Source organism: Oncorhynchus mykiss, chromosome 28, assembly GCF_057628025.1.
Source record: "Oncorhynchus mykiss isolate SJ-2025 chromosome 28, ASM5762802v1, whole genome shotgun sequence".
NCBI lineage: Eukaryota > Metazoa > Chordata > Actinopteri > Salmoniformes > Salmonidae > Oncorhynchus > Oncorhynchus mykiss.
Genome location: NC_143049.1, coordinates 40525001 through 40547284, shown reverse-complemented (window position 1 = coordinate 40547284; position 22284 = coordinate 40525001). Strand labels below are relative to the sequence as shown.

Genomic DNA, 22284 nt, shown 5'->3' with positions numbered 1-22284 from the left:
TGGGAAGTAGTCAGTAGTTCTACGATGTGGGAAGTAGTCAGTATTATTATGATGTGGGAAGTAGTCAGTATTATTATGATGATGTGGGAAGTAGTCAGTATTATTATGATGTGGGAAGTAGTCAGTATTATGATGATGTGGGAAGTAGTCAGTATTATGATGATGTGGGAAGTAGTCAGTATTATGATGATGTGGGAAGTAGTCAGTATTATTATGATGTGGGAAGTAGTCAGTAGTTCTACGATGTGGGAAGTAGTCAGTATTATTATGATGTGGGAAGTAGTCAGTATTATTATGATGATGTGGGAAGTAGTCAGTATTATTATGATGATGTGGGAAGTAGTCAGTATTATGATGATGTGGGAAGTAGTCAGTATTATGATGATGTGGGAAGTAGTCAGTATTATTATGATGTGGGAAGTAGTCAGTATTATTATGATGTGGGAAGTAGTCAGTATTATTATGATGATGTGGGAAGTAGTCAGTATTATGATGATGTGGGAAGTAGTCAGTATTATGATGTGGGAAGTAGTCAGTATTATTATGATGTGGGAAGTAGTCAGTATTATGATGTGGGAAGTAGTCAGTATTATTATGATGATGTGGGAAGTAGTCAGTATTATTATGATGATGTGGGAAGTAGTCAGTATTATTATGATGATGTGGGAAGTAGTCAGTATTATTATGATGTGGGAAGTAGTCAGTATTATGATGATGTGGGAAGTAGTCAGTATTATTATGATGTGGGAAGTAGTCAGTATTATGATGATGTGGGAAGTAGTCAGTATTATTATGTGGGAAGTAGTCAGTATTATTATGATGTGGGAAGTAGTCAGTATTATGAAGATGTGGGAAGTAGTCAGTATTATGATGATGTGGGAAGTAGTCAGTATTATTATGATGATGTGGGAAGTAGTCAGTATTATGATGATGTGGGAAGTAGTCAGTATTATGATGATGTGGGAAGTAGTCAGTATTATGATGATGTGGGAAGTAGTCAGTATTATGATGATGTGGGAAGTAGTCAGTATTATGATGATGTGGGAAGTAGTCAGTATTATGATGATGTGGGAAGTAGTCAGTATTATGATGATGTGGGAAGTAGTCAGTATTATTATGATGTGGGAAGTAGTCAGTAGTTATACGATGTGGGAAGTAGTCAGTATTATTATGATGTGGGAAGTAGTCAGTATTATTATGATGATGTGGGAAGTAGTCAGTATTATTATGATGTGGGAAGTAGTCAGTATTATGATGATGTGGGAAGTAGTCAGTATTATGATGATGTGGGAAGTAGTCAGTATTATGATGATGTGGGAAGTAGTCAGTATTATTATGATGTGGGAAGTAGTCAGTATTATTATGATGTGGGAAGTAGTCAGTATTATTATGATGTGGGAAGTAGTCAGTATTATTATGATGTGGGAAGTAGTCAGTATTATTATGATGTGGGAAGTAGTCAGTATTATGATGATGTGGGAAGTAGTCAGTATTATGATGATGTGGGAAGTAGTCAGTATTATTATGATGTGGGAAGTAGTCAGTAGTTCTACGATGTGGGAAGTAGTCAGTATTATTATAATGTGGGAAGTAGTCAGTATTATTATGATGATGTGGGAAGTAGTCAGTATTATGATGATGTGGGAAGTAGTCAGTATTATGATGATGTGGGAAGTAGTCAGTATTATTATGATGTGGGAAGTAGTCAGTATTATGATGATGTGGGAAGTAGTCAGTATTATTATGATGTGGGAAGTAGTCAGTATTATGATGATGTGGGAAGTAGTCAGTATTATGATGATGTGGGAAGTAGTCAGTATTATTATGATGTGGGAAGTAGTCAGTATTATTATGATGTGGGAAGTAGTCAGTAGTTCTACGATGTGGGAAGTAGTCAGTATTATTATGATGTGGGAAGTAGTCAGTATTATTATGATGATGTGGGAAGTAGTCAGTATTATGATGATGTGGGAAGTAGTCAGTATTATGATGATGTGGGAAGTAGTCAGTATTATTATGGTGTGGGAAGTAGTCAGTATGATGATGATGTGGGAAGTAGTCAGTATTATTATGATGTGGGAAGTAGTCAGTATTATTATGATGTGGGAAGTAGTCAGTATTATTATGATGTGGGAAGTAGTCAGTATTATGATGATGTGGGAAGTAGTCAGTATTATGATGATGTGGGAAGTAGTCAGTATTATGATGATGTGGGAAGTAGTCAGTATTATGATGATGTGGGAAGTAGTCAGTATTATGATGTGGGGAGTAGTCAGTATTATTATGATGTGGGAAGTAGAGGCATTAAAAACACCAAAGTTATTTAAAAGGAGAAAAGTAATATTTTTATTTGATTTTGATGCACCTCATATTGACATTAGAGATTCCACTCAGACCCCTGTCAGTAGTATTATTATGTTGTATTTCACTCAGACCCCTGTCAGTAGTATTATGATGTTGTATTTCACTCAGACCCCTGTCAGTAGTATTATGATGTTGTATTTCACTCAGACCCCTGTCAGTAGTATTATGATGTTGTATTTCACTCAGACCCCTGTCAGTAGTATTATGATGTTGTATTTCACTCAGACCCCTGTCAGTAGTATTATGATGTTGTATTTCACTCAGACCCCTGTCAGTGGCAGAAAGAGGCAGAGATAAGATGGTCATGAAGGTGGATGTGGATGTTTGCGGCTTCAGTGCAACACAATGGCGGATGCAGTCAGGCAGGCACCATCCAAGCAACTTCGCTCAATCACAACCAATACAATGAAAACAAACAAAAACAACCCCCCGGGAGATAATGCATGATAATGCAGCAACGATGGTGTACTGTGATCATGCTAGACAAGGCTAATGGCTTCAAGGTGGAAACGGAAGGGGAGGTGAAATGTTAGCGTGTCCATTGGCCATGCAGATGCCATAATAGAAAAGTCATAGTTATATCCACAAATCAGCTCTCTCACTGTCATCTGTGTGTTCCTGTGACATCACCTCCTTCCCCAAACCAAGGCCAAGACCAGGGGGCCCTGGTGACTTACCATTTATGGGCACTTTTATTGGAGATACAGAAAGAGGTTAAGTACGAGAAGAGATAGAGGAGGAGAGAGGATACGAGAGAGGAGAGGAGAGGAGAGGAGAGGAGAGGAGAGGAGAGGAGAGGAGAGGAGAGGAGAGGAGAGGAGAGGAGAGGAGAGGAGAGGAGAGAGTATAAGAGAGAAGAGAAGAGAAGAGATAGAGAGTATAAGAGAGAGAAGAGGAGAGGAGAGGAGAGAGTATAAGAGAGAGGAGATGAGAGGAGAGAGTATAAGAGAGAGGAGAGAGAGAAGAGAAGAGAAGAGAAGAGAAGAGAGTATAAGAGAGAGGAGAGAAGAGAAGAGAAGAGAGGAGAGAGTATAAGAGAGAGAAGAGAAGAGGAGAGAGTATAAAAGAGAGGAGAGGAGAGAGAGGGAGGGAGAGAGAGAGGAGATAAGCAACAATACATGATAAGCACTGTTACAGTGTAGATTAGTTTTTAGAGCTACTGTTTGTTAGATCACATCATGCCTGTGCTGTTTTAAATCAGTAAGGCCTGGGCTTTGTTAATTTGATGAGTAAATTGTGGCGTGGGCATTTCAACAGTGTAATACAGTCTTAAAAGAACAAATCAAAAACAGAATTGTTTTCAAGTGGATAGAATGATTTCAAAGGGGCAGAATGGATTTTAAGGGGGACAGAATGGTTTTCAAGGTAGACAGAATGGATTTCAAGGTGTCAGAATGGATTTCAAGGGGACAGAATCAAAAAATGCAACAAACAAAATGTTTGTGGCCTCACTCCTGAAATGGAATTAGATGTGGTTATGATTGCTGACATTTTGGCTATTATGACGCAAAATAAAGCCTGCAATGAGATGAACAAGATGCACTAATCACTTACATTAAATGATAATCAACTCCCCTAATAGGTTATCTCAAACTGTCACAATGATAATCAACTCCCCTAATAGGTTATCGCAAACTGTCACAACGATAATCAACTCAATTCAATTTTCAATTAAATTCAACATTGCCAAAGCAAGTGAGGTAGATAATATACAAAAGTGAAATCAACAACTCCCTTAATATGTTATCTCAAACTGTCACAACGATAATCAACTCCCCTAATATGTTATCTCAAAATTTCTCAATGATAATCAACTCCCATAATATGTTATCTCAAACTGTCACAACGATAATCAACTCCCCTAATATGTTCTCAAACTGTCACAACGATAATCAACTCCCCTAATATGTTATCGCAAAATGTCACAACGATAATCAACTCAATTCAATTTTCAATTCAATTCAATTCAATTCAAGGGGCTTTATTGGCATGGGAAACATGTGTTAACATTGCCAAAGCAAGTGAGGTAGATAATATACAAAAGTGAAATCAACAACTCCCTTAATATGTTATCTCAAACTGTCACAACGATAATCAACTCCCCTAATATGTTCTCAAACTGTCACAATGATAATCAACTCCCCTAATATGTTATCTCAAACTGTCACAATGCTAATCAACTCCCCTAATATGTTATCTCAAAATGTCTCAATGATAATCAACTCCCCTAATATGTTATCTCAAACTGTCACAACGATAATGAACTCAATTCAATTTTCAATTCAATTAAATTCAAGGGGCTTTATTGGCATGGGAAACATGTGTTAACATTGCCAAAGCAAGTGAGGTAGATAATATACAAAAGTGAAATCAACAACTCCCTTAATATGTTATCTCAAACTGTCACAATGATAATCAACTCCCTTAATATGTTATCTCAAACTGTCACTAAAAACAGATAACCTTTTCCAGCCAGCCTGCTTCCTGGCTCGCAACCAGCTAGCGCTAATGGCTACATGCTTCATTGCATCCCAAGCTAATGTTAATTAACTGTCAACATGGTTTAAAATGACAGGTATTATGTTGATTCCATGATATGGTGGTAAATTTAGACTTTAATGGTTGCATTGTTGTACAAGCAGAAATAGTGTTTTCATGTTTTTCTTGAGATTTGTGGAAAATATATCACACTAACACAATCCCTGTTGTGCTCTATGTGTTTCCTTCTGGCCTCGTTCATTATCATGGATAGCACTATACCGCTACTGTCTCCCTATAATAATTATAAATATTATTATGATCATGTTTTTTCCAAAATATATAGTATAACGTAAAAATAGTTCAGTTCTGGAAGGTTCAGTTCTGTGTAGGCTGACACTTCAGGCTGGTCTACCTCTGTCTTCATCTCTCTCTCTGTCTCACTCTCTCTCTCTGCCTCACTCTCTCTGTCTCCCCTTCTGTCTCCGTCTGTCTCCCTCTCTCTGTCTCCCTCTCTCCGTATCTTTGTCACTCTCTGTCTCCCTCTGTCTCCCTCTGTCTCTCTCTCTGTTTACATAAGTGGTTGATCGCTCTCTCTCTCTCGCTGTTTATATAAGTGGTTGATCTCTCTGTTTATATACGTGGTTGATCTCTGTTTACATAAGTGGTTGATCTCTCTCTCTCTCTCTCTGTTTATATAAGTGGTTGATCTCTCCATGTTTAAATAAGTGGTTGATCTCTCCATGTTTAAATAAGTGGTTGATCTCTCTCTATGTTTATATAAGTGGTTGATCTCTCTCTGTTTATATAAGTGGTTGATCTCTTTCTGATTATATAACTGGTTGATCTCTCTGTTTATATAAGTGGTTGATCTCTCTCTCTGTTTAAATAAGTGGTTGATCTCTCTCTCTCTCCTCTCTGTTTATATAAGTGGTTGATCTCTTTCTGATTATATAACTGGTTGATCTCTCTCTGTTTATATAAGTGGTTGATCTCTCTCTCTATTTATTAAAGTGGTTGATCTATCTCTGTTTATATAAGTGGTTGATCTCTCTAAATCTCTCTGTTTATATAAGTGGTTGATCTCTCTTTCTGTTTATATAAGTGGTTGATCTCTCTATGTTTATATAAGTGGTTGATCTCTCTCTCTCTCTCTGTTAATATAAGTGGTTGATCTCTCTCTCTCTCCTCTCTGTTTATATAAGTGGTTGATCTCTCTCTCCTTGTTTATACAAGTGGGTGATCTCTCCATTTATGTAAGTGGTTGATCTCTCTCTGTTTATATAAGTGGTTGATCTCTCTCTGTTTATATAAGTGGTTGATCTCTCTGTTTATACAAGTGGTTGATCTCTCTCTCTCTCTGTTTATACAAGTGGTTGATCTCTCTCTATGTTTATATAAGTGGTTGATCTCTCTACGTTTATATAAGTGGTTGATCTCTCTGTTTATATAAGTGGTTGATCTCTCTGTTTATACAAGTGGTTGATCTCTCTCTCTCTGTGTTTATATAAGTGGTTGATCTCTCTCTGTGTTTATATAAGTGGTTGATCTCTATGTTTGTATAAGTGGTTGATCTCCCTATGTTTATATAAGTGGTTGATCTCTCTCTGTTTATATAAGTGGTTGATCTCTCTCTGTTTATATAAGGGGTTGATCTCTCTCTGTTTATATAAGGGGTTGATCTCTCTCTGTTTATATAAGGGGTTGATCTCTCTGTGTTTGTATAAGTGGTTGATCTCCCTATGTTTATATAAGTGATTGATCTCTCTCTCTCTCTGTTTATATAATTGGTTGATCTCTCTCTCTCCTCTCTGTTTATATAAGTGGTTGATCTCTCTCTCTCTCTATATATATAAGTATTTGATCTCTCTTTATGTTTATATTAATGGTTGATCTCTCTCTGTTTATATAAGTGGTTGATCTCTCTGTTTATATACGTGGTTGATCTCTCTATGTTTACATAAGTGGTTGATCTCTCTCTCTCTCTCTGTTTATATAAGTGGTTGATCTCTCCATGTTTAAATAAGTGGTTGATCACTCCATGTTTAAATAAGTGGTTGATCTCTCTCTATGTTTATATAAGTGGTTGATCTCTCTCTGTGTTTATATAAGTGGTTGATCTCTATGTTTATATAAGTGGTTGATCTCTATGTTTATATAAGTGGTTGATCTCTATGTTTATATAAGTGGTTGATCTCTTTCTGATTATATAAGTGGTTGATCTCTCTCTGTTTATATAAGTGGTTGACCTCTCTGTTTATATAAGTGGTTGATCTCTCTCTGTTTATATAAGTGGTTGACCTCTCTCTGTTTATATAAGTGGTTGATCTCTATATTTATATAAGTGGTTGATTTCTTTCTGATTATATAACTGGTTGATCTCTCTCTGTTTATATAAGTGGTTGATCTCTCTCTGTTTATATAAGTGGTTGATCTCTCTCTGTTTATATAAGTGGTTGATCTCTCTCTCTGTTTATATAAGTGGATGATCTCTCTCTCTGTTTAAATAAGTGGTTGATCTCTCTCTGTTTATATAACTGGTTGATCTCTCTCTCTGTTTATATAAGTGGTTGATCTCTCTATCTGTTTATATAAGTGGTTGATCTCTCTCTCTGTTTAAATAAGTGGTTGATCTCTCTCTGTTTATATAACTGGTTGATCTCTCTCTCTGTTTATATAACTGGTTGATCTCTCTCTCTGTTTATATAAGTGGTTGATCTCTCTCTGTTTATATAAGGGGTTGATCTCTCTCTGTTTATATAAGGGGTTGATCTCTCTCTGTTTATATAAGGGGTTGATCTCTCTGTGTTTGTATAAGTGGTTGATCTCCCTATGTTTATATAAGTGATTGATCTCTCTCTCTCTCTCTGTTTATATAATTGGTTGATCTCTCTCTCTCCTCTCTGTTTATATAAGTGGTTGATCTCTCTCTCTCTCTATATATATAAGTATTTGATCTCTCTTTATGTTTATATTAATGGTTGATCTCTCTCTGTTTATATAAGTGGTTGATCTCTCTATGTTTACATAAGTGGTTGATCTCTCTCTCTCTCTCTGTTTATATAAGTGGTTGATCTCTCCATGTTTAAATAAGTGGTTGATCTCTCCATGTTTAAATAAGTGGTTGATCTCTCTCTGTGTTTATATAAGTGGTTGATCTCTATGTTTATATAAGTGGTTGATCTCTATGTTTATATAAGTGGTTGATCTCTATGTTTATATAAGTGGTTGATCTCTTTCTGATTATATAAGTGGTTGATCTCTCTCTGTTTATATAAGTGGTTGACCTCTCTGTTTATATAAGTGGTTGATCTCTCTCTGTTTATATAAGTGGTTGACCTCTCTCTGTTTATATAAGTGGTTGATCTCTATGTTTATATAAGTGGTTGATTTCTTTCTGATTATATAACTGGTTGATCTCTCTCTGTTTATATAAGTGGTTGATCTCTCTCTGTTTATATAAGTGGTTGATCTCTCTCTGTTTATATAAGTGGTTGATCTCTCTCTCTGTTTATATAAGTGGATGATCTCTCTCTCTGTTTAAATAAGTGGTTGATCTCTCTCTGTTTATATAACTGGTTGATCTCTCTCTCTGTTTATATAAGTGGTTGATCTCTCTATCTGTTTATATAAGTGGTTGATCTCTCTCTCTGTTTAAATAAGTGGTTGATCTCTCTCTGTTTATATAACTGGTTGATCTCTCTCTCTGTTTATATAACTGGTTGATCTCTCTCTCTGTTTATATAACTGGTTGATCTCTCTTTCTGTTTACATAAGTGGTTGATCTCTCTCTCTCTCCTCCCTGTTTATATAAGTGGTTGATCTCTCTCTCTCTCTCTCTGTTTATATAAGTGGTTGATCTCTCTCTGTTTATATAAGTGGTTGATCTCCCCATGTTTAAATAAGTGGTTGATCTCTCTCTATGTTTATATAAGTGGTTGATCTCTCTGTTTATACAAGTGGTTGATCTCTCTCTCTCTCTGTTTATACAAGTGGTTGATCTCTCTCTCTCTCTGTTTATACAAGTGGTTGATCTCTCTCTATGTTTATATAAGTGGTTGATCTCTCTACGTTTATATAAGTGGTTGATCTCTCTGTTTATATAAGTGGTTGATCTCTCTGTTTATATAAGTGGTTGATCTCTCTCTCTGTGTTTATATAAGTGGTTGATCTCTCTCTGTGTTTATATAAGTGGTTGATCTCTATGTTTGTATAAGTGGTTGATCTCCCTATGTTTATATAAGTGGTTGATCTCTCTCTGTTTATATAAGTGGTTGATCTCTCTCTGTTTATATAAGGGGTTGATCTCTCTGTTTATATAAGGGGTTGATCTCTCTCTGTTTATATAAGGGGTTGATCTCTCTCTGTTTATATAAGGGGTTGATCTCTCTCTGTTTGTATAAGTGGTTGATCTCCCTCTGTTTGTATAAGTGGTTGATCTCCCTATGTTTATATAAGTGATTGATCTCTCTCTCTCTCTCTGTTTATATAATTGGTTGATCTCTCTCTCTCCTCTCTGTTTATATAAGTGGTTGATCTCTCTCTCTCTCTATATATATAAGTATTTGATCTCTCTTTCTGTTTATATTAGTGGTTGATCTCTCTCTGTTTATATAAGTGGTTGATCTCTCTGTTTATATACGTGGTTGATCTCTCTATGTTTACATAAGTGGTTGATCTCTCTCTCTCTCTCTCTCTCTGTTTATATAAGTGGTTGATCTCTCCATGTTTAAATAAGTGGTTGATCTCTCTCTATGTTTATATAAGTGGTTGATCTCTCTCTGTGTTTATATAAGTGGTTGATCTCTATGTTTATATAAGTGGTTGATCTCTATGTTTATATAAGTGGTTGATCTCTATGTTTATATAAGTGGTTGATCTCTTTCTGATTATATAAGTGGTTGATCTCTCTCTGTTTATATAAGTGGTTGACCTCTCTCTGTTTATATAAGTGGTTGATCTCTCTCTGTTTATATAAGTGGTTGACCTCTCTCTGTTTATATAAGTGGTTGATCTCTATGTTTATATAAGTGGTTGATTTCTTTCTGATTATATAACTGGTTGATCTCTCTCTGTTTATATAAGTGGTTGATCTCTCTCTGTTTATATAAGTGGTTGATCTCTCTCTGTTTATATAAGTGGTTGATCTCTCTCTCTGTTTATATAAGTGGATGATCTCTCTCTCTGTTTAAATAAGTGGTTGATCTCTCTCTGTTTATATAACTGGTTGATCTCTCTCTCTGTTTATATAAGTGGTTGATCTCTCTCTCTGTTTATATAACTGGTTGATCTCTCTCTCTGTTTATATAACTGGTTGATCTCTCTCTCTGTTTATATAACTGGTTGATCTCTCTTTCTGTTTACATAAGTGGTTGATCTCTCTCTCTCTCCTCCCTGTTTATATAAGTGGTTGATCTCTCTCTCTCTCTCTCTCTGTTTATATAAGTGGTTGATCTCCCTGTGTTTATATAAGTGGTTGATCTCTCTATGTTTATATAAGTGGTTGATCTCTCTATGTTTATATAAGTGGTTGATCTCTCTGTTTATACAAGTGGTTGATCTCTCTCTTTCTCTGTTTATACAAGTGGTTGATCACTCTCTGTTTATATAAGTGGTTGATCTCTATGTTTATATAAGTGGTTGATCTCTCTCTGTTTATACAAGTGGTTGATCTCTCTCTTTCTCTGTTTATACAAGTGGTTGATCTCTCTCTGTTTATATAAGTGGTTGATCTCTATGTTTATATAAGTGGTTGATCTCTATGTTTATATAAGTGGTTGATCTCTTTCTGATTATATAAGTGGTTGATCTCTCTATGTTTATATAAGTGGTTGATCTCTCTCTCTGTTTATATAAGGGGTTGATCTCTCTGTGTTTATATAAGTGGTTGATCTCTCTGTTTATATAAGTGGTTGATCTCTATGTTTATATAAGTGGTTGATCTCTTTCTGATTATATAAGTGGTTGATCTCTCTCTCTGTTTATATAAGTTGTTGATCTCTCTAAATCTCTCTGTTTATATAAGTATTTGATCTCTCTTTCTGTTTATGTAAGTGGTTGATCTCTCAATGTTTATATAATTGGTTGATCTCTCTCTCTCTCCTCTGTTTATATAAGTGGTTGATCTCTCTCTCTCTCCTCTCTATTTATATAAGTGGTTGATCTCTCTCTCTCTCCTCTCTATTTATATAAGTATTTGATCTCTCTTTCTGTTTATATAAGTGGTTGATCTCTATGTTTATATAAGTGGTTGATCTCTATGTTTATATAAGTGGTTGATCTCTTTCTGATTATATAAGTGGTTGATCTCTCTATGTTTATATAAGTGGTTGATCTCTCTCTCTGTTTATATAAGTGGTTGATCTCTCTCTGTTTATATAAGTGGTTGATCTCTCTGTTTATATAAGTGGTTGATCTCTCTCTGTTTATATAAGTGGTTGATCTCTCTGTTTATATAAGTGGTTGATCTCTCTCTGTTTATACAAGTGGTTGATCTATCTCTGTTTATATAAGTGGTTGATCTCTTTCTGATTATATAAGTGGTTGATCTCTCTATGTTTATATAAGTGGTTGATCTCTCTCTCTGTTTATATAAGTGGTTGATCTCTCTCTCTCTCTATTTAAGTATTTGATCTCTCTTTCTGTTCATATTAGTGGTTGATCTCTCTCTGTTTATATAAGTGGTTGATCTCTTTCTGTTTATACAAGTGGTTGATCTATCTCTGTTTATATAAGTGGTTGATCTCTCTCTCTGTTTATATAAGTGGTTGATCTCTCTCTGTTTATATAAGTGGTTGATCTCTCTCTGTTTATATAAGTGGTTGATCTCTCTCTGTTTATATAAGTGGATGATCTCTCTATCTGTTTAAATAACTGGTTGATCTCTCTCTCTGTTTATATAACTGGTTGATCTCTCTGTTTATATAACTGGTTGATCTCTCTTTCTGTTTATATAAGTGGTTGATCTCTCTCTCTCCTCCCTGTTTATATAAGTGGTTGATCTCTCTCTCTCTCTCTCTCTGTTTATATAAGTATTTGATCTCTCTCTCGATTTATATAAGTGGTTGATCTCTCTATGTTTATATAAGTGGTTGATCTCTCTATGTTTATACAAGTGGTTGATCTCTCTGTTTATATAAGTGGTTGATCTCTATGTTTATATAAGTGGTTGATCTCTATGTTTATATAAGTGGTTGATCTCTTTCTGATTATATAAGTGGTTGATCTCTCTCTGTTTATATAAGTGGTTGATCTCTCTCTCTCTCTCTCTCTCTCTGTTTATATAAGTGGTTGATCTCTTTCTGATTATATAAGTGGTTGATCTCTCTCTCTTTATATAGGTGGTTGATCTCTCTCTCTCTCTCTCTCTCTCTCTCTCTCTGTTTATATAAGTGGTTGATCTCTCTCTGTTTATATAAGTGGTTGATCTCTCTGTTTATATAAGTGGTTGATCTCTCTCTCTCTGTTTATATAAGTGGTTGATCTCTCTCTCTCTGTTTATATAAGTGGTTGATCTCTCTCTCTCTGTTTATATAAGTGGTTGATCTCTCTCTGTTTATATAAGTGGTTGATCTCTCTCTGTTTATATAAGTGGTTGATCTCTCTCTGTTTATATAAGTGGTTGATCTCTCTCTCTGTTTATATAAGTGGATGATCTCTCTCTCTGTTTAAATAAGTGGTTGATCTCTCTCTGTTTATATAACTGGTTGATCTCTCTCTCTGTTTATATAAGTGGTTGATCTCTCTGTTTATATAAGTGGTTGATCTCTCTCTGTTTAAATAAGTGGTTGATCTCTCTCTGTTTATATAACTGGTTGATCTCTCTGTTTATATAACTGGTTGATCTCTCTCTCTGTTTATATAACTGGTTGATCTCTCTTTCTGTTTATATAAGTGGTTGATCTCTCTCTCTCTCCTCCCTGTTTATATAAGTGGTTGATCTCTCTCTCTCTCTCTGTTTATATAAGTGGTTGATCTCCCTATGTTTATATAAGTGGTTGATCTCTCTATGTTTATATAAGTGGTTGATCTCTCTGTTTATACAAGTGGTTGATCTCTCTCTTTCTCTGTTTATACAAGTGGTTGATCTCTCTCTGTTTATATAAGTGGTTGATCTCTATGTTTATATAAGTGGTTGATCTCTCTCTGTTTATACAAGTGGTTGATCTCTCTCTTTCTCTGTTTATACAAGTGGTTGATCTCTCTCTGTTTATATAAGTGGTTGATCTCTATGTTTATATAAGTGGTTGATCTCTTTCTGATTATATAAGTGGTTGATCTCTCTATGTTTATATAAGTGGTTGATCTCTCTCTCTGTTTATATAAGGGGTTGATCTCTCTCTCTGTTTATATAAGTGGTTGATCTCTCTGTTTATATAAGTGGTTGATCTCTATGTTTATATAAGTGGTTGATCTCTTTCTGATTATATAAGTGGTTGATCTCTCTCTCTGTTTATGTAAGTGGTTGATCTCTCAATGTTTATATAAGTGATTGATCTCTCTCTCTCTCCTCTGTTTATATAAGTGGTTGATCTCTCTCTCCTCTATTTATATAAGTGGTTGATCTCTCTCTCTCTCCTCTCTATTTATATAAGTATTTGATCTCTCTTTCTGTTTATATAAGTGGTTGATCTCTATGTTTATATAAGTGGTTGATCTCTATGTTTATATAAGTGGTTGATCTCTATGTTTATATAAGTGGTTGATCTCTTTCTGATTATATAAGTGGTTGATCTCTCTATGTTTATATAAGTGGTTGATCTCTCTCTCTGTTTATATAAGTGGTTGATCTCTCTCTCTCTCTATTTAAGTATTTGATCTCTCTTTCTGTTCATATTAGTGGTTGATCTCTCTCTGTTTATATAAGTGGTTGATCTCTTTCTGTTTATACAAGTGGTTGATCTATCTCTGTTTATACAAGTGGTTGATCTATCTCTGTTTATATAAGTGGTTGATCTCTCTCTCTGTTTATATAAGTGGTTGATCTCTCTCTGTTTATATAAGTGGTTGATCTCTATGTTTATATAACTGGTTGATCTCTTTCTGATTATATAACTGGTTGATCTCTCTTTCTGATTATATAACTGGTTGATCTCTCTCTCTGTTTATATAAGTGGTTGATCTCTCTCTGTTTATATAAGTGGTTGATCTCTCTCTGTTTATATAAGTGGTTGATCTCTCTCTGTTTATATAAGTGGTTGATCTCTCTGTTTATATAAGTGGTTGATCTCTCTCTGTTTATATAAGTGGATGATCTCTCTCTCTGTTTATATAAGTGGTTGATCTCTCTATCTGTTTAAATAACTGGTTGATCTCCCTCTCTGTTTATATAACTGGTTGATCTCTCTGTTTATATAACTGGTTGATCTCTCTTTCTGTTTATATAAGTGGTTGATCTCTCTCTCTCTCCTCCCTGTTTATATAAGTGGTTGATCTCTCTCTCTCTCTCTCTCTGTTTATATAAGTATTTGATCTCTCTCTCGATTTATATAAGTGGTTGATCTCTCTATGTTTATATAAGTGGTTGATCTCTCTATGTTTATACAAGTGGTTGATCTCTCTCTGTTTATATAAGTGGTTGATCTCTATGTTTATATAAGTGGTTGATCTCTATGTTTATATAAGTGGTTGATCTCTTTCTGATTATATAAGTGGTTGATCTCTCTAAATCTCTCTGTTTATAGATCTCTCTCAATATCTGTTTATATAAGTATTTGATCTCTCTTTCTGTTTATATAAGTGGTTGATCTCTCTCTGTTTATATAAGTGGTTGATCTCTCTCTGTTTATATAAGTGGTTGATCTCTCTCTGTTTATATGTGGTTGATCTCTCTCTCTTTATATAGGTGGTTGATCTCTCTCTCTCTCTCTCTCTGTTTATATAAGTGGTTGATCTCTCTCTCTCTGTTTATATAAGTGGTTGATCTCTCTCTCTCTGTTTATATAAGTGGTTGATCTCTCTCTCTCTGTTTATATAAGTGGTTGATCTCTCTCTCTCTGTTTATATAAGTGGTTGATCTCTCTCTCTCTGTTTATATAAGTGGATGATCTCTCTCTCTCTGTTTATATAAGTGGTTGATCTCTCTCTCTCTGTTTATATAAGTGGTTGATCTCTCTCTCTCTGTTTATATAAGTGGTTGATCTCTCTCTCTCTGTTTATATAAGTGGTTGATCTCTCTCTCTCTGTTTATATAAGTGGTTGATCTCTCTCTCTCTGTTTATATAAGTGGTTGATCGCTCTCTCTCTCTGTTTATATAAGTGGTTGATCGCTCTCTCTCTCTGTTTATATAAGTGGTTGATCTCTCTCTCTCTCTCTCTGTTCATATTATTGTAGCACAGTGACTTTACTGGTAACTGTAGTAACAGTGGACATGGCGATAGGAGCTGGCTGCCACACCTGTCTGCAACTACACCTCCCATCGTCCTCACCTTCACTCCCCTCTCCTCCGGAACTACACTCCCCCTTCTCACCATCTACACTCCCCCCTCCACTCCAACTACACCTCCCCCCTCCTCCCCAACTACACTCCCCCCTCCTCCCCACCTACACTCCTCTCTCCTCCTGAACTACACCCCCCCTTCTCACCATCTACACCCCCCTCCTCCCCAACTACACTCCCCCCTCCTTCCAAACTACACTCCCCCTCCTTCCAAACTACACTCCCCCTCCTTCCAAACTACACTCCCCCTCCTTCCAAACTACACTCCCCCACATCCAGTCCACATGTCTGACCATTCATATGAGAGGTCAAACGTGTTACATAGGTGACATCACAACGCACAGCATGGGTCATCACAACGCAGTGAGGATGGAATGGAGAGAAGCCAGCCTCAGCCCAGGGATAACCAGGGAGGAGGAGGACGAGGAGGAAGCAGCAGGCAGGTATGGAGGTGAGGAAGCCATCATCAGTAACAGAGCTGTTCCCTCCCGATACTTTCCTGCATGTATATAGCAATAGGTTTTCTTTGTCAAAGTCTTCACGACAAAGCAAGTTAAACGGTGAATCCTATAATACACTCTCAGAAGAAATGGATATAGTGGTAAAAGAAGACGTGTCTCACCTAAGATAGCGGTTGGCACAAAGGGATCTGTTCATAACCCACAAACAAGTGCGGAAGTTGGAGGAAGAGGAGAGAAAATAGCAGTAAATAAAAGCGTGTAAGAAAAGAGTAGAGCTAAACACCAGAGCAAAGTGAATGTGATTGTAGATAGAGGAGGAAGAGGAGAAAGAGGAGGAAGAGCAGGAGGAAGAAGAGGAGGAGGAGGAGGAAGAAGAGGAGGAGGAGAAAGAGGAGGAAGAGGAAGAAGAAGAGGAGGAGGAAGAAGAGGAGAAAGAAGAGGAGGAGGGGGAAGAGGAAGATGAGAGGAAGAGGAGGAGGAAGAAAAGGGAGAAGAGGAAGAAGAGGAGGAGGAGGGGGAAGAAGAGGAGGAGGAAGGGGAGGAAGAGGAAGAAGAGGAAGAGGGGGAAGAGGAAGAAGAGGAAGAAGAGGAAGAAGAGGAAGAAGAGGAAGAAGAGGAAGAAGAGGAAGAAGAGGAAGAAGAGGAAGAAGAAGAAGAAGAAGAAGAAGAGGAGGAGGAAGAGGAGGAGGAAGAAAAGGGAGAAGAGGAAGAAGAGGAGGAGGAGGGGGAAGAAGAGGAGGAGGAAGAAGAGGAGGAGGAGGAAGAGGAGGAGGAGGAGGAAAAAGAAGAAGAAGAGGATGAGGAAGAAGTGGAGGAAGAGGACGAGATAGAAGATGAGGAGAGGAAGAGGAGGAGGAAGAAGAGGAGGAAGAGGAGGACGAGGAAGAAGAGGAAGAAGAGGAGGAGGAAGAGAAAGACAAAACAATACAGTCTTATAGCAGGAGACAGAAGAACTGCTAAACGCAGAGAGATAGAAGACCAAACACACGTTGAACAGTAGGCTAGAAATATAGTATATTCACACATAGATGATGTTTGTTATAATTAATGCATAGACTTCCGATTCATTTCAATCAATCAAAAACACGTTATTGATGCAACAAACACACATGGGACTAAAGCTAAACTTAAGTTAGCTATCATTTCACCAACCACTGACTTGTACTCTCCACTATCTACAGTGATCATAGTGTGGCAGAATGGTGCAGACCAGAGGTGGAGTAAAGGTGTGTTTACCTGGGTAGTAGGACTTGAGAAGCGTTGTACTGAGAGTATTAGACTTATTCAGGGTGAAGGAGGAAGGGGACGACGCAGCTGGAGACAGAAAGCAAACTATCAATATACAGTTTGAACAGAATCATAGGACCAGAACATGACTAATGAGAATCATATGACCAGAATATACCATAGGACCAGAACATATCATAGGACCAGAATATATCATAGGACCAGAATATATCATAGGACCAGAACATACCATAGGACCAGAACATGACTAATGAGAATCATAGGACCAGAACATATCGTAGGACCAGAACATGACTAATGAGAATCATAGGACCAGAACATATCATAGGACCAGAACATGACTAATGAGAATCATAGGACCAGAATATATCATAGGACCAGAACATGACTAATGAGAATCATAGGACCAGAATATATCATAGGACCAGAACATATCATAGGACCAGAACATGACTAATGAGAATCATAGGACCAGAACATATCATAGGGCCAGAACACATCATAGGACCAGACCAGAACATACCATAGGACCAGAACATATCATAGGACCAGAACATATCATAGGACCAGAACATACCATAGAACCAGAATATATCATAGGACCAGAACATGACTAATGAGAATAATAGGACCAGAACATACCATAGGACCAGAACATACCATAGGACCAGAACATACCATAGGACCAGAACATACCATATCATAGGACCAGAATATATCATAGGACCAGAACATACCATAGGACAAGAATATATCATAGGACCAGAACATATCATAGGACCAGAACATGACTAATGAGAATCATAGGACCAGAACATGTCATAGGACCAGAACATGACTAATGAGAATCATAGGACCAGAACATATCATAGGACCAGAACATGACTAATGAGAATCATAGGACCAGAATATATCATAGGACCAGATCATGACTAATGAGAATCATAGGACCAGAATATATCATAGGACCAGAACATACCATAGGACCAGAACATACCATAGGACCAGAACATACCATAGGACCAGAACATACCATAGGACCAGAACATACCATAGGACCAGAACATACCATAGGACCAGAACATGACTAATGAGAATCATAGGACCAGAACATATCATAGGACCAGAACATATCATAGGACCATAACATATCATAGGACCAGAACATATCATAGGACCAGAACATATCATATCATAGGACCAGAACATATCATAGGACCAGAACATACCATAGGACCAGCACATACCATAGGACCAGAATATATCATAGGACCAGAACATGACTAATGAGAATCATAGGACCAGAACATATCATAGGACCAGAACATACCATAGGACCAGAACATACCATAGGACAAGAACAGATCATATCATAGGACCAGAATATATCATAGGACCAGAACATATCATAGGACCAGAACATGACTAATGAGAATCATAGGACCAGAATATACCATAGGACCAGAACATACCATAGGACCAGAACATACCATAGGACCAGAATATATCATAGGACCAGAACATATCATAGGACCAGAACATGACTAATGAGAATCATAGGACCAGAACATAACCATAGGACCAGAACATATCATAGGACCAGAACATACCATAGGACCAGAACATACCATAGGACCAGAACAGATCGTAGGACCAGAACATATCATAGGACCAGAACATATCATAGGACCAGAACATATCATAGGACCAGAACATGACTAATGAGAGTCATAGGACCAGAACATAACCATAGGACCAGAACATATCATAGGACCAGAACATACCATAGGACCAGAACATATCATAGGACCAGAATATATCATAGGACCAGAACAGATCATAGGACCAGAACATACCATAGGACCAGAACATATCATAGGACCAGAACATGACTAATGAGAATCATAGGACCAGAACATATTATAGGACCAGAACATATCATAGGACCAGAATATATCATAGGACCAGAACATATCATAGGACCAGAACATGACTAATGAGAATCATAGGACCAGAACATATCATAGGACCAGAACAGAACATATCATAGGACCAGAACATACCATAGGACCAGAACACATCATAGGACCAGAACAGAACATACCATAGGACCAGAACACATCATAGGACCAGAACACATCATAGGACCAGAACACATCATAGGACCAGAACAGAACATACCATAGGACCAGAACACATCATAGGACCAGAACAGAACATACCATAGGACCAGAACACATCATAGGACCAGAACACATCATAGGACCAGAACACATCATAGGACCAGAACATACCATAGGACCAGAACACATCATAGGACCAGAACACATCATAGGACCAGAACACATCATAGGACCAGAACACATCATAGGACCAGAACAGAACATACCATAGGACCAGAACATATCATAGGACCAGAACACATCATAGGACGAGAACAGATCATAGGACCAGAACATATCATAGGACCAGAACACATCATAGGACCAGAACACATCATAGGACCAGAACACATCATAGGACCAGAACACATCATAGGATCAGAACAGAAATAACACAAATCATCAGATAAGCAGATTCAAAACACAGTACATAATAATGTATAGTGAGTGACATGTAATATATTTTGTTTGTCAGTGCTGAATACTAGGAAGGGGAAGTCAAAGAGCCACACAACAATACGGTTAGAGTTTTGGACATGACTCTTGATCATGTCATCTGGGACCAACACCATCTAGGACCAACACCATCTAGGACCAACACCATCTAGGACCAACACCATATAGGACCAACACCATCTAGGATCAACACCATGTCATCTAGAACAAACACCATCTAGGACCAACACCATCTAGGACCAACACCATCTAGGACCAACACCATCTAGGACCAACCCCATCTAGGACCAACACCATCTAGGACCAACACCATATAGGACCAACACCATGTCATCTAGGACCAACACCATCTAGGACCAACACCATCTAGGACCAACACCATCTAGGACCAACACCATGTCATCTAGGACCAACACCATCTAGGACCAACCCCATCTAGGACCATCACCATGTCATCTAGGACCAACACCATCTAGGACCAACACCATCTAGGACCAACACCATATAGGACCAACACCATGTCATCTAGGACCAAAACCATATAGGACCAACACCATGTCATCTGGGACCAACACCATCTAGGACCAACACCATCTAGGACCAACACCATCTAGGACCAACACCATCTAGGACCAACACCATCTAGGACCAACACCATGTCATCTAGGACCAACACCATCTAGGACCAACCCCATCTAGGACCATCACCATCTAGGACCAACACCATGTCATCAAGGACCAACACCATCTATGACCAACACCATGTCATCAAGGACCAACACCATCTAGGACCAACACCATCTAGGACCAACACCATGTCATCTAGGACCAACACCATCTAGGACCAAAACCATCTAGGACCATCACCATGTCATCTAGGACCAACACCATCTAGGACCAACACCATCTAGGACCAACACCATCTAGGACCAACACCATCTAGGACCAGCAGCATCTATGACCAACACCATGTCATCTAGGACCAACACCATCTAGGACCAACACCATGTCATCTAGGACCAAAACCATCTAGGACCAACACCATCTAGGACCATCACCATGTCATCTAGGACCAACACCATCTAGGACCAACACCATCTAGGACCAACAACATCTAGGACCAACACCATCTCATCTAGGACCAACACCATCTAGGACCAACACCATCTAGGACCAACACCATGTCATCTAGTACCAACACTATGTCGTATACAGTGTTTGCTCAACTAAAGGTTTTGAGATTATGCTGTGGGGTTTAGAGGTCATTTGTGGTTTAGTACGGAACCCTGCATCACAGCGTCAATGCTACAGACCACCACAAGGGGGAGTTAGAGCACTGATTATGCTGGAAAATATAAAAATTAATGGAAGAGGCAAGTGGCAGGGGGAAAAGACAACATTGAGAGGTCAAGAAAGCGCTGGGGACTGGTCTTGATTATTCAATGATATTTTTATTTTCACTGAATCTCTGTTTAGGTATTGGTTAGACTGTACTTAGGGTGTGGAAATGTTTGGATAATTTTGCTCTTACTGTAGTACTCTAGCAGACTCTCGACCCGTCACGTTGTACAGCACCATTGTGGACTATTAGCAGGTCCTTAGATACTTTGCGCAAGGCAACTGATGAGCATGAAAAACTTTGCGGCTGGAGTGGCGCAGTGGTCTAAGATACTGCATCGCAGTGCAAACTGCATTGCTACAGATGCTGGTTCGATACCCGTGCCGGCCGCGACCGAGAGACCCATGAGGCGACGGTGGGCTTCTGGTTTCTCTCCCTCTAAAAACAGAAATAATTCATTCTAAATAACAAATTTGCTTTATTTACAAATTAGTAACATTGAACATCTCATGTTCAAGAACGGCCTTTTTCCTAGCTCAAGGTTATTGAAAAATTAAATAATCTCCAAAATGTGGTTATTTTTTAAGTCAAAGAAAGTTGGATGCAATTTCAGTTTAATCCCCAGAAAAGACAGAACCAATAATACAACAAATAGTGGTTAAACTCAAATATACTAATTGATAAAAAAAAATAAACTTCATCATTTGGAACCTTTAACAACTAGAAGAAGGAAAACTTATTATCATTAACTCTGTTTTCACAAGCGTAGCAGGCTGTGATTTCTGCAAACAATGTTTCTAGGACGGGTTAATAGCAGGACAATAGACTTTTTCCTTTTATTCAGATTACAACCACTGACTTTCGGTTATTTGAAAACGAAATCTCTAAAATGTTATTTTTTTTTAAACAAGGACTTGAAAATGAGATCCATGAACTCTGCAAAACAACATTTTCAGGCCGAGGATGAGAATGGTAAATGACTGTAGTTAATACAGTAATACAAAATAAGACATCCATCCACCCAACGAGCCGGAGCTGAGAGGATCACCAAAACTAAAGGTATTTTGGTTTCAGTGCATTTTCTTTAAGACAAACACCATGTCACACACCAGAGGACTGAGTGAAAAGGATGACTAACTTCTCTAACACTAGCATAAACAGCTCCATATGACATCAATAGACGGTTAAACAAGGTAAAGGGCCTCAGGATTTTGGAACCGGGACATGGGGTGAGGAATTGAACTTCTTAGAGGTATGTCAATTTCAAAACAGTCACATTTTAACAGACAGTCAGTTGAGGTCAAAGCTTAGTTGTCTGTTCAGGGGCGTCATTTCCT

At 37.6% G+C, this 22284-nt stretch overlaps 1 protein-coding gene across 1 annotated transcript in view; it reads right to left on the bottom strand.

Moving 5' to 3' along the window:
- LOC118944840 (receptor-type tyrosine-protein phosphatase mu) overlaps window positions 1-22284 on the bottom strand; it is a 539275-nt gene that overhangs the window by 145788 nt on the left and 371203 nt on the right. Inside the window, exons 19-20 of the mRNA XM_090225625.1 lie at window positions 16979-17056; window positions 15904-15930 (exon numbers count right to left, since the gene is read on the bottom strand). Of these exons, the coding sequence (XP_090081751.1) occupies window positions 15904-15930; window positions 16979-17056 (105 nt within the window). The remainder of the gene's footprint in view (window positions 1-15903; window positions 15931-16978; window positions 17057-22284) is intronic.